Source organism: Manduca sexta, unplaced genomic scaffold (assembly GCF_014839805.1).
Source record: "Manduca sexta isolate Smith_Timp_Sample1 unplaced genomic scaffold, JHU_Msex_v1.0 HiC_scaffold_3248, whole genome shotgun sequence".
Lineage (NCBI taxonomy): Eukaryota > Metazoa > Arthropoda > Insecta > Lepidoptera > Sphingidae > Manduca > Manduca sexta.
This window is the reverse complement of record NW_023594295.1, coordinates 493-14,810: the sequence shown is the minus strand read 5'-3', so window position 1 is coordinate 14,810 and position 14,318 is coordinate 493. Positions and strand designations below refer to the sequence as shown.

The 14,318-nt window shown below is 37.7% G+C and overlaps 2 protein-coding genes and 1 non-coding gene across 3 annotated transcripts; 1 reads left to right on the top strand and 2 right to left on the bottom strand.

Annotated features, from left to right (window-relative positions):
* Window positions 1-236: 236 nt before the first annotated feature.
* Window positions 237-3,310, bottom strand: LOC119192832 (juvenile hormone epoxide hydrolase-like). The gene is made up of 4 exons (XM_037446593.1): window positions 3,264-3,310; window positions 2,399-2,600; window positions 1,655-1,886; window positions 237-496 (listed from the first exon to the last, which is right to left on the bottom strand). Exons 1-4 carry the CDS (start codon window positions 3,282-3,284, stop codon window positions 277-279), a joined length of 675 nt encoding a protein of 224 aa, XP_037302490.1. The 5' UTR covers window positions 3,285-3,310; the 3' UTR covers window positions 237-276.
* Window positions 1,246-1,318, top strand: Trnar-ucg. The gene has a single exon. It is a non-coding gene; the product is annotated as a tRNA-Arg (tRNA).
* A 49-nt stretch (window positions 3,311-3,359) lies between the features above and the next one.
* On the bottom strand, window positions 3,360-7,287 carry LOC119192833 (juvenile hormone epoxide hydrolase-like). The gene is made up of 4 exons (XM_037446594.1): window positions 7,125-7,287; window positions 4,382-4,606; window positions 3,847-4,011; window positions 3,360-3,410 (listed from the first exon to the last, which is right to left on the bottom strand). Exons 1-4 carry the CDS (start codon window positions 7,251-7,253, stop codon window positions 3,360-3,362), a joined length of 570 nt encoding a protein of 189 aa, XP_037302491.1. The 5' UTR covers window positions 7,254-7,287.
* Between the last annotated feature and the right edge of the window lie 7,031 nt (window positions 7,288-14,318).

The following is a 14,318-nucleotide window of genomic DNA, read 5'->3' as shown; positions in this document are numbered from 1 at the left end:
TGCCTTCTGCATACCTTCGGGGATAAATGCGTGATGTTATATATGGTGCCGCCATTAGTTTTTGTTTTTTTTTCATTATCTATACCTGACCAACTCTTTAGCTAAAAAGACTAATTTTATCAAACGTCCAAACCGTAAATTGACCTTTCAAACTAGCTGCATAAATGATCTAAAAAGATTTAGTCAAACCATTTTTTAATGAAACACATAAATCATCAGAGGCGTTTATTAAAAATACTATAGGGTATACATAACAAAACTTCAAAGTCATAACAATCAATATCCGTAAAGGTCATCCCATCTGACGAACTCAGTGACAGCGCGCAGCACGTCCGCGCCGAACTCCGCCGGCCGCTCCAGCGCTAGGAAATGGCCTCCATTCTCCAGGACAGTTGCGTGACGCAGGTTCTTATACTTTGTAGCCAGCATTATAGGAGACATGTAGATGATCTCGTCAGGGGCCTGTAGCGCCCATGTAGGTACGTCTGTTGGGTATCTGGAATATAATGGATGAACAACACCTCAGACCACGTGACCACGAAGGCTGCAAAGTCTTCGAAACTAAAATATTAAAACCGCGATAAAATCCGAGAAGTAGTTTTAATTTTAATGTCTTCGCGTAAACGTAAGAAATCATTATCTGGAATATTAATTATCATAGCAGTGGTGTTGTCCCGGGTTGGAGTCCGCGTAGTACAGTGATAGGTCTTTCTGCTCAGTGTCTAAATGGAGACTAAATTTATGAGCGATATGGCTATCATATCATGGGATGGAACTCATGGCGGAAATGGACGCTCTAGTTAAACCTCTGCTTACCTCTTTGAATAAAGGTGTGATGCCTGTTTTATCATAGCAGCCTAGTTGGGAATGGAACTGAGAAAGGTCGTAGGATCAGAACCCAAAATACACATTTTTGACTTTTTGAACTTACTTATGTATTGTGTGTCAATTATCTAAGAAAATCGTCGTGAGAAAACTGACATATTGTAAGAACATCAAATGTCTATATATTGCCAAGCTGCATTGGACCAAAGGGTTGAACTATGGCCTTAAAGGTCACATTAATAGAAGACGCCTGTGCTTACCAGTACGCTGTATATAATAAATGGCAGAATTTTTTTTTGCTCCAAAAATTAGATCATATAAAATTAAAGCTTGTAAATTTTGAGACTAAAGTTTGGTTCACAGAGATGTATTTATTTACCGCTTCATCAAGCGGCCAGATTCTGTCCGGACAATCGATATGACCGTGTGGCCTAATGGATAAGGCGTCGGACTTCGGATCCGAAGATTGCAGGTTCGAGTCCTGTCACGGTCGGTATTAACATTTTTATTTTAAGTTATTACTACCACGCAGTAGAAAAGTCTAATCCCAAGCAATTTTTTAAAGAACTTACAGAATTTAATCAATGACTTTACTATTAATTTTTTCTCAGTATAAGTACTTATATTATAAGTAAAAAATATGTACTGAATGAAAAAAAATATCTCAGTACTAGTATGAACAGAAAACAAATTAATCCTGTGTTGATATGCTGTTCAACGGCAGTCGTATCATTAGCCATCAACCGTGTTATTCATCTCGTTAAATTGGGAAAATGTCTACTATCCCACCACGAACATAAATGTGAAAAAACAAATAAAACCAACTTACGACATAACCTGGCTTCCGTTCTTGCTACGTATAGTCTCGTAGTAAAGTCTGCTCGACGTGGTGATCTTATTATCAGTCCAGTACATCATCAGGTTGTCTATCAGCTGCTCCCGTGTGTAGTACTTTAGAAGTCCACCTTCAGGTTCCCGAGGGTTAACCTTCCGAGTGCCGCCTGATATACACTGGAGGAAGAAGCTCATGAAACCAGCTGGAGAGTCTGTCATTGCGATTCCTGGAGACAAGGGGATTTGCTGGTCATCACAAGCTTTAAGATCAGGAATTTGTATTTAAAGTTGGTAGCTTTGCAGTAGAGTTGCTGAAGTTGGTCATACTTTCCCTTTTGTGTAGTGTGTATTCGTAACAAGTTGGTAGCGTCTGCTTAGAGACTTAGACGTGTCATAAGGGCAATTAAGAACACCATACAAGTCCATAATGATTTTTGCAGTGAAGATTCTCTATTCCATAAAATCTTAGTGGTTAACTTCTTTAACAATACATTCAGTACGTTTATTGACATTCGAAATCATTTCATCCCGCAACTTAATACGATTAACTAAAAAAGGAAAAATATATACCCTTTTACCGCATAATAACTAATATGAATCGACGGCCACCGCATTTTATCAAAATTGGTTTATTAGGATCGACTTTATTGGAATCCATCCTTCACATCAATGTACTAGGTTGAGAAATGATACCTCCTTAGTTATTAATGTCCTAAAATGTACATAAGTCAAATGTTACCTATAGTTTCGGGTTTGGTGGCCATGAAGTGGAAGTAAGCAGTTTCTTGCAGCAGCCAAAGGGTCTTATTCAATAGAGGGTAGATCCTGTTGGATAGAGAGGAGTCCACTACCAGATCTGGGAAGTAATGTCCAACAGCCATCAGCATGAACGCTTTTGACGTGGAAGCAGTGGGCAAGTTCGTGTGGAAACCTATAACTTCCTGTAAAATAACGTCATGTATTTAATCCAGGAGTTTGGCATTGCTATCTTGTTATTGCTGATGGTATGTATTTAGTATGCGAGTGGACGACTGGATATATACCACCGCAATGTCAATAGCTTCCACCAAGTAGAAGTGTGTATGCAATTTTGTGGTTTGAAGCTTATAGTTCAGCTTGACGAGCGCAGTAGAATACCACAGTGCTTTGTAAACGAAGTTCTGTATGGTTTTGCTACCGTTTATGGGCAGTCATAACATAAAAGAAATAAAAAAAATATCATGCGGTGTATTATAAGTATCATCTTTAAGGTTACCCATCTATTCCAATCGTCAATTTATACCAATGGCTGCTCAAAAACAGTAGCCATAATTCTCAGAACTTTGAATTTCATAGCCATTGTTAACAGTCAACTAGGCTCATCTTGAGACATTCGATGTCTCACCATGCCCATAGATTACTCTACGAGACTAGGAGTTGCTGTAGTCGATATGAGTGCATACCTACCACTGCAACTCATGTAAACCAGAATCAGTTGTTGAACACATATTATGACATCGTGCGGTGATCCTCGACGAGTCTCAGGAGCACTAATTATTCATAACTAAAACGAAATATTTTAATTTCAATACTCGCAATTTATTTATTAGTTTCAGTTACCTTACCTTAGGGTACATTGTGGTCATAGCAGATCCAATGTAAGATCCCCAGTCACCCCTGGACTATATACTTCTCGTATCCCAAGATCTTCATCGCATTTCTCAACACGACTGCCATTTCAACCCCTCCAGACCGGGGGGATACAGGGCAGCCTGAAAAACATGCCAAGAATTAGACCATTTTTTTATCTCAATAGCCTCCTTGATCTAGCAGTAGCGTGTCTAACAGATGTAAAGGTCCTAGGCTTTGATGCTAGGGCAAATTATGTATAGTTCTTACGAGTGGTTCCGCCAGAGGAACCTAAGCTTAGGCAAGCCATTAGTCATATAAACAAATATCTGCCTGCTGTGAGGTCTATCAGGTTCCATCTCTTACCTAATTATCCGTAAAGCAGGTTTCTTCTGCTATTGGACTGATCTTTGAAAGCTGATTACCATCCAAACATCTTGTATGCATATGTTTTTACATAAAGCGACGTGAAGTTAGATGAATTAAGCGTGTCTTACGTATTTATTTTTCTAAAATACCCTTTGTTCATTGGTGAATCTCCTGTGGCTGATCATTAGCCACAAGATGAAGATGACTTACATCAGAAAACCCAAATCCAGGTAAGCTGGGAATGATGACTTCAATCGCGAAGTCTCTGGAGTCGTGGTCAGCTACCAAGCCTGGGATGACGTCATAGAACTCCCTGATGGATCCTGGCCATCCGTGAAGGAGTAGCAGTGTGACTTTCCTCTTGGTTTTATTCACCTACAGATTAAATAGAGTCAAAATATGAAGCTATAATTCTGTCGAGGAATATAATGTATCGTTCAATTATTTGAACGCAAGACTTTAGAGTTCATCAAGTCATTACTAAAGTATCATATTTACTGGTTTTGAAACTGACAAATTGATAGAATGATAGATGGGGTCATCAATTAAGGACCTTGTGAATTATTAAGTCTATTTGACTGACGGACTGTTACTTAACTGGCTAACGATGTGGGATTATTTGTTTATGTTTTCTCGGAAATATCTCTTAAGCACATGAACCAATTGTAACGATATTTTCATTTGCATAAAGTAAACTAGTTAGAAATAATCATAGGCTCACTCAATCAAGCTCAATAATACTCACCGGTTCCACTTTAATAAAATGTATGTTCAGTCCCTGCACCCTGACTTTGTACTGAGGGTACTTGTTGAGCGCCTCCTCACGTTTCTTGAAGTCGTACTCCTCTCTCCAGTACTGTATCCAGCGCTCCAGGTCGTAGGAATTGAACCCGTAGCGATGGTTCACGCCTTCAAACGTTGGAACAGGGCGGCGGTGGTTGGAGAGACGCATGCGCAGATCAGCTATCATCTGGGATTATAAGATTATAATGATTATCTTGCTCAATGACAGCTGTATTGTAAACACATGTGTAGAATATAAATGGAATCGACTTGTTAACCACACGGGAAAGCTAAAGTTGTTTTCCAAAGAAGTCTGTACCCCAAATAAATAACTTTCTTATCCTTATTATTGCAAATTTTACAATTTAGGTGGATTTTTTTGTGTAACTGTAGGCCTTTACGTTCTAGGATGGAGATGGCCCACCATTTCTCACCCTCTACTTCTGTGGCCCATGTGATACTATGCTGTAGACCTTAATCAATACCTGACCGTAGTTGTATCACTGTTTCAAGCAACCAAAGATAAGTTGCAGCAGTAAAGTTCGGTCTACTGTTAGGAAAGGAAATCTTCGTAAGGAAACCTATATAAAATTTCGAAGGTGCGTGAAGTCTGCAAATCTGTCTAAAACCATCGACGTGGACTTGGGCTTAAACCATCTCAGTTTTAGAGGAGATCTGTGCCAGCAGTGGGTCAGTATAAAATACACAGCTGGTATTAATATACAGAGTTAATTTATTTATTAAATTCCACAGCCCTAAATAGTAGAATGGTACAATCTGATAGACATACATTTCTACTGGTGGTAGGTCTCTCATATGTGAGAGTCCACTTGGGTAGTGTGCAGCAGTGTGTAGTCACTGTTGTGTTCCGGTTTGAAGGACATTGTAGCCAGTGTAACTACTGGACATAATGATACTTAGATCTCATGTCTCAGGATGGCGAGCGCAGTGGAATACCAAACAATATTATGTAATTCAACGTGTTGGATGGTGTTTCTGCTGTTCATGGGCGGTCGTAATGCTTACCATCAGGCGAACGATGGTCTCGTCTCATCATTCAAAGCAATAAAAATAAAATATCTTAAGGCAAATAAGAGTTAATAAAACCTGATTGTCGTCAATTGTATTGTGCGATGTTGTCAACAGAATTATAATTCTCTTTATCGAGTGCTAACATACGACCTAATTAGGAAATATTTATGAAAATATTGCGTGTATAGTCAAAGCTGAACAAATATTTTAGTACATACATATTAACCATATGATGTTTTTCTCCGAAGACGGCGAATAATATTTGACTCTGGGAGAGTTTAGCTTGGAGTGTCCTTGAGGGTACATTGTGAATATTTTTATGGCAAATTTTTATAGATTGTTTCCTGGAACTCTCTACTCTGAAATGTTTGTCTACAATCATCTTATCGACGGTAATAAAACAGGACTCAAAATTTTACTGTTCATACCCTTAATTCATAAATTCTAGACGCTGACGTTATTATGAAAAAAGTCTCGTTACTTTTTAATAGCACAAACATTTTTTATGTCCAATACAAAAGTAAATACTTGAATCACAATGTGATGCGTGTACCAATAACACGTGTAAAAATTACAACCATGATTACTGTAAAAAATGACAAAAAAAAATCAATGGCAACCTATATGTAGACAAAAAGTTGCTATTATGAACAGAAATGATGTAAGCATTAGTTGGTGGTCCCTTGCAAAAGCCATGAACTCGAAAAACCTTGGTTTTGTTAAAAGCCACAGTTAAACCCTATTCTCGGATTCGACTGACGACGTGGCCGGTGCTGCCCTCTGCCGCCAAGATTAGGATCTCCTGAAAGATCCTACCATTCACTGTGACATTCCTGTCGTCGGCGTTGCGTATGACGCCAACGCCCTAGGAGCTAGCACGGTATATACCACTGCCATGTCTATCTCTGCCGCAGTAGTGTGTAGTCACCGTTGTATTCCGGTTTAAAGAACATTGTAGCCAGTGTAACTACTGGACATAATGAGACTTAACATCTCATGTCTCAAGATGGCGAGCGCAGTGGAATACCAAACAATACTTTGTAATTCAAGGTATTGGACGGTGTTTCTGCTGTTTATGGGCGGTCGTATCACTTACCATCAGGTGAACGGCAAGCTCATCTTGTCATTCAAAGCAAAAAAATAATTAAAAATACCCAGTTATAAGTAGAGTGGTTATCTTCCTTACCTAAAACTCGTTTCTTCAAATTAGTTGACCCATATACGTGTTAAATTAGATATTAGTTGAATGTCTATTTACCCTCGCATTCCTTTTTTATGTGGTCATAGAAAAGTGACCCCAGTGCATGCAATGGCATGGGGAGTAGATATCCAGAAAGAAATCGACTGACCAGAAATAGTCGTCTCTTCCCAGTCAACACAAAGCTGGTCTGATTGAAACCGGATATACACGACAATCCCGTAATGCGACCCACGTGAGCTACTATGAATTTTTTACAGCTGGTATACGGTACACTTAGCACTACCACCAGCATTTGATCGTACCCTACAAAATTGACTTAATTTCTGTACGTTTTATTTGAGCGATATGCTTTCCCGGCTGCGTTGATTATACTTATATTATTTTAAACATAACGACAAACTGCGTCATCCAATTAACGTCTCAAAAATTCCACAACTTCTTTTTTAAAACCGATAGCATTCTTACCACTTACCTCATCATCAAATGTGATTTTGAACGGCGTGATCTCCCCCTCAGGGCCATCATCACACCCCCATTTGGTGTTGTCCAACGTGGGCAAGTCCGCACCAACTCCTACTGCTAACAAGACCAACCACCACATACTGAAGAATGATTGTGAATGAGCCACCAACGTGTTACCTTCGCTATATATTATTAACGGAAACACGTCATACTAATGTTTCTTTGACTGCGTTTGGATTAAATGGTGAAATATTCATGTCTTATGTTAATGTGTTTCTTAGTTTTTGCTCGCGGCTTTACCTACTTGCGAAATTATTTCAGATATTTATTTTTATATAAAACTATATAAAACTATCTTTACATATAATAACATTGTAACAGGCCGATGTCTGTACATTATATTGAACAATACTATGGGAAGTCTTTAAGAGAAACAGAAGCCAAAACAACAACACAACAAAAGTTTTTAGATTTCTTGTCTTTCTGTGTGTATGTTTGTACACGTAAAAACTGTCACGCAATACTACTGCATGGAATTAAATATTGTTTAACCGATGTATTGCTAGAGGTCTAACTTAAAATGTAGGCCCCATTTTATTCCGAGGAAAATATAAAGTGTTAATCAAAAGTTTCGAGTACTCAGGGATAATGTGGCTTCTTATGAGCAAAAATTTTTCATAACCGGACCAGTCCTTCTAAAGATAACCGCGCCCAAACAAACAAACTCTTCAGCTTTTGCATAGATATGGTTTGGCAGTAAATGTAGTCTGTAAACACAAAACTTGTGTGCGATATGGTAATAAGACTACCTTCTACCACATCATGGAACGGAATACGCGCGGCGGAAAGTGGATGTTCCAGTTGCGCTTCTGTCTACCCTTTCGGGGATTAATAGCATGAGTTTGTGTCTCAGAAATCGATATAGATATAAATAAGATTACTAATCTTTACTATTATAAGTTGAAGAGTTTGTTTGTTTGAACGCCTTAATCTCAGTAACTACTACTTCGAACTGAAGAATTCTGCAAGTTTTGGATAGCCGTTTATCGAGAAAAGCTATAGGCTATATCTCATCACGCCATGACCAATAGGAGCGCAGCAGTAATGAAAGAAAGTTGCAAAAACGGGGAACATTTTGTAGTTTTGAGAGCTTCCGTTGCGTGAGCTGCGTAAACAGTTAAAATAATGCAACAATCATGGATGACAAAATTGTTAGTCTTAAAAAGTTCTTAAAACATATCATAAAACAAAGACTCCAGCCGCATCATTGTGCCTATCTGAAAGCTGTAATTTCAAAACTACCCAACGAATTTCAATAAAATTTGGTAAGGATATAATTTTAAATCCTAAACATAGGATTTTGATTTTGATGCTTAGGTCGCACCAATTATTTAGTATTTTTGTTAACAAAATTTGATACCATTGATTGTTTTAAAAATGGTGATCATTAAGAAGGTTTTGCTTCGAAGAAAATACGTCGCCTATATCCTTCCTCGGTCTACCAGCATACAGGATGGATATTACAGATGGAACAAAAAGAACTTACTTTTGGTCGCGACTTTTGACGTTTGTAATTTATAAACAGGCCATGATATCTCTTCTTATTTAAGTTTCCTCAAAACCAAATTTCATGAATAACCGTTTAATAGTTTAGATTTTAGAGCGAAACAAATAGACAGTTAAATCGTATTAAAATGCATGGATAACATAGTAAAATTCAATGCCAATGACCCTCGCAAACCTTGACTCCTTAGAATAAACATTTTACAGTTCATAATACATAAACGAATCCGTTTTTGGTAACACGTAGGCGGTAATAGCTAGTAAAACATGCCTGATTGGACTAAACTAGAAAAAACAAAATATTGACTAGACGAGCAAGCCGCTTACCTCGAATTGCATCACTCACGGCTTTAATCTCCGAAGGGGTAGGCAGAGGCGCAACTGGTCCACCTAATTTCTAGTATGAGTATATACTATGATGTGATATCGGGATAATTAATAGGGAAACCAATTACACTTTGCAATCCGACGATCGAACCCGAGACCTCAGCACTGCAACTATACCATAGTGATACGACAAAAAACTGATAATATATATTTAACGTTATTAATATTTATTTGTTTGACAATTAACTCACAACTAAAATAGTATTTAGTACTTATAACAAAATTTAACTTATTTGCTAAACGACAACAATTTTAATCAAATTAGTTAACAGATAAGCAAAAGAGCAAGAACATAGAAATATAGTTAGCGAAATGCAACGATTGTGAACGTCCGTCCGATCCTAAGCAAAATGCAAGGAAGGTGTAACACCAACGCAATGGTCCGCTGGCCAGCCGTTTCAGTTTCGCGCCCTTTTTTTTTGCGTGACTGACCACGTGACCTTCCTCATTATATACTTTAATAATCAAAACAGCGAATTTATTATCACAAACTTGTTTTTTACGGTCGGTGCTATAACCGTGTCTAGGGATCAAACGGCTAAGTCAAGTTTGCCTTGTTTCAAGTTATATAAATACCCTACCTACAAGTTCATACGGAAACCTCCGAGTTCAACTAACACTCCTCCGGAATTTTACTTAAGACTTTTATATTGGCTGGATGAAATAAAATTTTAAGTTCCTCATACTTAAATATGGCCTTCAAACTAAAAAATCGAAAGTGCACGAAGCGCCGAGGCTGACGAAAATAGGCAAAAACAAGAATGGTCATACAAAAAGACCTGCGCAAAAGACTGTGACGGTAATCAAAAAAAAATAATTAAGTATACGATTTCTGCGATATAATTTAAACAGTTGATTCAATATTGATTATTTTTTGTACGACATCTTCTTATTGAAATTGAAATAATTTTCTGATATTTTAATTATACATTTACTAGCCTATCCATGTGGTTCCGCCTGTAAAAGGGTCCATTCCAGAGACAGGAAGATAACTCAGGGATAGCGTATCTTTCTGTTAGTGAAAGAATTTACCAACTACCTTCAGATTCCCCTTACAGTGTGACTACTGGACATAATAAGACTTAATATCTCATGTCTTAGAATGGCGAGAGCAGTGCATATTATTCAAGGTGTAAGATGGTGTTTTGTACTGTTTATGCGCGGCCGTATCGCTTACCATTAGGCAAACGGCAAGCTCGTCTCAGCATTTAAAGCAATAAATAAAAAACAACTGATTATTAACAAAATTATCTATACTATTATATAAAGCTGAAGAGTTTGTTTGTTTGTTTGAACGCGCTAATCTCAGGAACTACCGGTCCAAACTGAAAAATTCTTTTTGCGTTGGATAACCCCTTTATTCGTGGAGTGCTATAGGCTATATATCATCACGCTATACACAATAGGAGCGGAGCAGTAATGGCTAATCTCAGGAACTACCGATTCGAACTGAAAAAATATTTTTGTGTTGAATAGACCTTTGTTTGTGGAGTGCTATAGGCTATATATCATCACGCTATACCCAATAGGAGCGGAGCAGTAATGGCTAATCTCAGGAACTACCGGATTCAACTGAAAAATTCGTTTTGTGTTGATAGCCTTTATTTGTGGAGTGCTCAAAGTTATATATCATCACGCTATGACCAATAGGAGCGGAGCAGTAATGGCTAATCTCAGGAACTACCGGTTTCAACTGAAAAATCGTTTTGTGTTGCATAGCCCTTTATTTGTGGAGTGCTATAGACTATATATCATCACGCTATGACCAATAGGAACGGAGCAGTAATGGCTAATCTCAAGAACTACCGGTTTGAACTGGAAAAATCTTTTTGTGTTGGATAGCCCTTTATTCCTGGAGTGCTATAGGCTATATATCATCACGCTAATGACCAATAGGAGCGGAGCAGTAATCAAACATCTTGCAAAAACGAGGAAATATATTACTTTTGAGAGCTTCTGTTGCCTGCGCTGCGTAAACGCTTAAAGTTATGCAACAATGATGTATGACGGGNTTGTCTCCTTAAAAAGTTCTAAAAAATATATTATAAAACAAAGTCCCCCGCTGCATCTGTCTGCCTGAACGTGTTAAACTCAAAAACGACCTTACGTATTAAGATGAAATTTGGTATGGAGACAGTTTGAGACCCTGGGAATAACATAGGCCCCCGGGAAACTACTACTTTTATAACGGAAAACTTTAGCCTGAAAAACTTTATAACGCGGGCGGAGCCGCTGGCAAAAGCTAGTTCTATAATATCTTGTAATTGAGATCGTAGTGTGCTTGGCTTCTATTTTTAAATACCAGTATATGACAATTATATTTTTTTGTAGTTCCACACAGCAGACAGAGTTGTCCAGTATTGAATCTTGTCGACGATATCGCGATGAACTGTTTCATTGCTGGATATATGACCACTCCTTCATATTTTCCAAACCTTAGGGGATGATGGATGGATTATGTTCTATTATATTAGGTAAAAAATACACTGACAATTGATTCAACTACAATATTAAACTTAAACGTTTATTGGACAGTATATTTAGTTGAAAGAAAAAAGCAGCTACTGAAAGATCATAAAGCTAGCGAAGTAACTAGATATTATAAAACTTATCATTCCCAACTAGGTTTTCGTGAACATTACATTTTTTATCGTGAACAAACTTGACTTGAATTGATGATTCTCTGTAAGAATTTCGAAGGTATGTGAAGTCTGCCCGCACCAGGCCAGCGTTCTGGACTAGGGCCTAAACCCTATCAGTAGCGAAGAAGGCCCGTGCTCAATAATGGGCAATATTTCATTCAGTAACCCAGGCTGGCGAATATAGTAAATTGTTATGAATGTCTTACTGGCAATCTTAATATTTTTATATATTTTTTTCTTTTTGCTTTGAACGACGAGATGAGCTTGCTGTTCACCTGATGGTAAGCGATACGACTACCAGAAACAGTTGAAACACCATCCAACACATTGAGTTACAATGTATTGTTCGGTATTCCACTGCATTCGCCATATTGAGACATGAAATGTTAAGTATTATTACGTCCAGTAGTTACACTAGCTACAATGTCCTTCAATCCGGAATTAAACACTGCTGCTTGGCGGAAGAAAAAGGCATTGTGGTGGTACCTACCCATAAGAACTCTCACATATGAGAAACCTATCACCAATATAATAAAAAATACACATTTCTCGTGAGATATCATTTCCGATATCAATATATATTATTCATCAATTGTACAGTTGCAAATTAACAATAAAGCATATTCATACAGCGGCGCTGTGTACGATTTCTTTTTTGCCTGAATGAATAATTATGAGATTATATGAATAGGTGTAAAATTGCGTACTGAAATATCCAAATCATTTAATGATGTTTTTCGATATTTATGTTTCATGCAATACAGTTTAAAAGTATGATGGTCGAGCAATTATTGCGCGAGTCCGCATTACTAGACTAAGTATGTTGGTAAATTATTATTTTCAAAGCATTAATAATAATATCAGCCCTGTATTATATACTTGCCCACTGCTGAGCACGGGCCTCCTCTACTACTGAGAGGGATTAGGCCTTAGTCCACCACGCTGGCCTGGATTGGTAGACTTCACACACCTTCGAAATTCCTACAGAGAACTTCTCAGATGTGCAGGTTTCCTCACGATGTTTTCCTTCACCGTTAAAGCGAACGATAATTCACAAAGAATACACACATCATTTTAGAAAAGTCAGAGGTGTGTGCCCTTGGGATTTGAACCTACGGACATTCGTCTCGGCAGTCCGTTCCACACCCAACTAGGCTATCGCCGCTTCAAAGCATTATGTAGTAGTAAATTATTGTTGATTGTACAATAGCCTTGATGGGAATGGAATGGATTGTGGACACGAACGTATGCAAGTATAGTTGCTTTAACTGTGAAGGAACCTAAACCTTCTCTGACTTACTTATTGCTTTCTCCCCGACTTACCATACATTATATTATGATAATATAGTAATGTATGAAACTGAAAAACAAACATTTCTATAGAGTATATATTATTATTGTATTTTATAAATAGGTATACAGTATACACAGGGCCCGATCTTAAGAACTTTATTCCAAATCATGAGACCCTAAGTTTGATGGATACCTAGTAATTTACAACTTTATCATTTACATATAGATTTTTGAAAACGCGCATATACATACCTGTACGTGGCTATTAAAAGGTGAACTGCCAATGTCGTTATCTTCAATAGTAAGGTTGTCACGCGACGAAAAATTCTTACGGCACTAAAATCTATTTTTACCTGCAATACCAAGTGGTTCTGAATTTTACAAAAGGTTGCTTATTATTTGTTGCTAAGAGCTTAACTTGGACTTACTACTTAAATTAGATCGTATAGTTTTGCTGGTGGTAGGATATATTTTATATCCGCCCGAATAGTGGCCACCAAAGCCCGCTATAGTGGCCTTCGTAAGTGTGTAGCGTTCCGGGATCTATATATATACGGTTCCAACAGGCCGGCATAATTGTGTCGACTGCCGAGGGGTAATCATCCCTCATCAGTCGATCCCACCACTTACCATCAGGTACATTGGGACAATTTTGCGGTGCCAATATAAAACAAAAAGGTTGTTTTAAGTTGCTACACCGCTCCATGTAAGTTGATAGTTTTCATATGAATACTGCTACTACTGCTTTCACATCTTTATAAATAAACCACTCTCAATGAAAAAATATCCATATCCTTGATGATTTCCACCAGGTGTTCAACATGATGGTAAACCCGCTCGAGGCGTACCCTTGGTTCTATTACAAAATAATAAAAAATACGATCTCAGATATTTAATATTATAAAACAAAGTCCCCACTATCTGTCTGTTCGTGATTGATTTTCTCAAAATGTACGAAACGGATTTCTGTACGGTTTTACTCAAAGATAGTGCTATTCTTGAGGAAGGTTTAGGTTAATAGAAAAACCCTAAAAACAGTCCTTTTCTTTATCCTATACAAACGTTTTCTAACTAATACGTAGAGTCAATTTGAGCTTTATTGCTATTTTATAAAGTTCACTGTTGTCTAAGCAATGTAGGTGTGTTCCTAAAAACAAAGCAGTGTGCGTTGGAGCACAGGGCCCTTATTCTGTATGATAGTGTAAACGCGTAACGCGGCCGTGTCATGTTATCTTCGAGAAATGTGCGTGGAATGGTATTCTGTAAGCCAAATTTCTATAGTACTAAATATGATGCGTTGTGTTACGTGCTTGTTACAC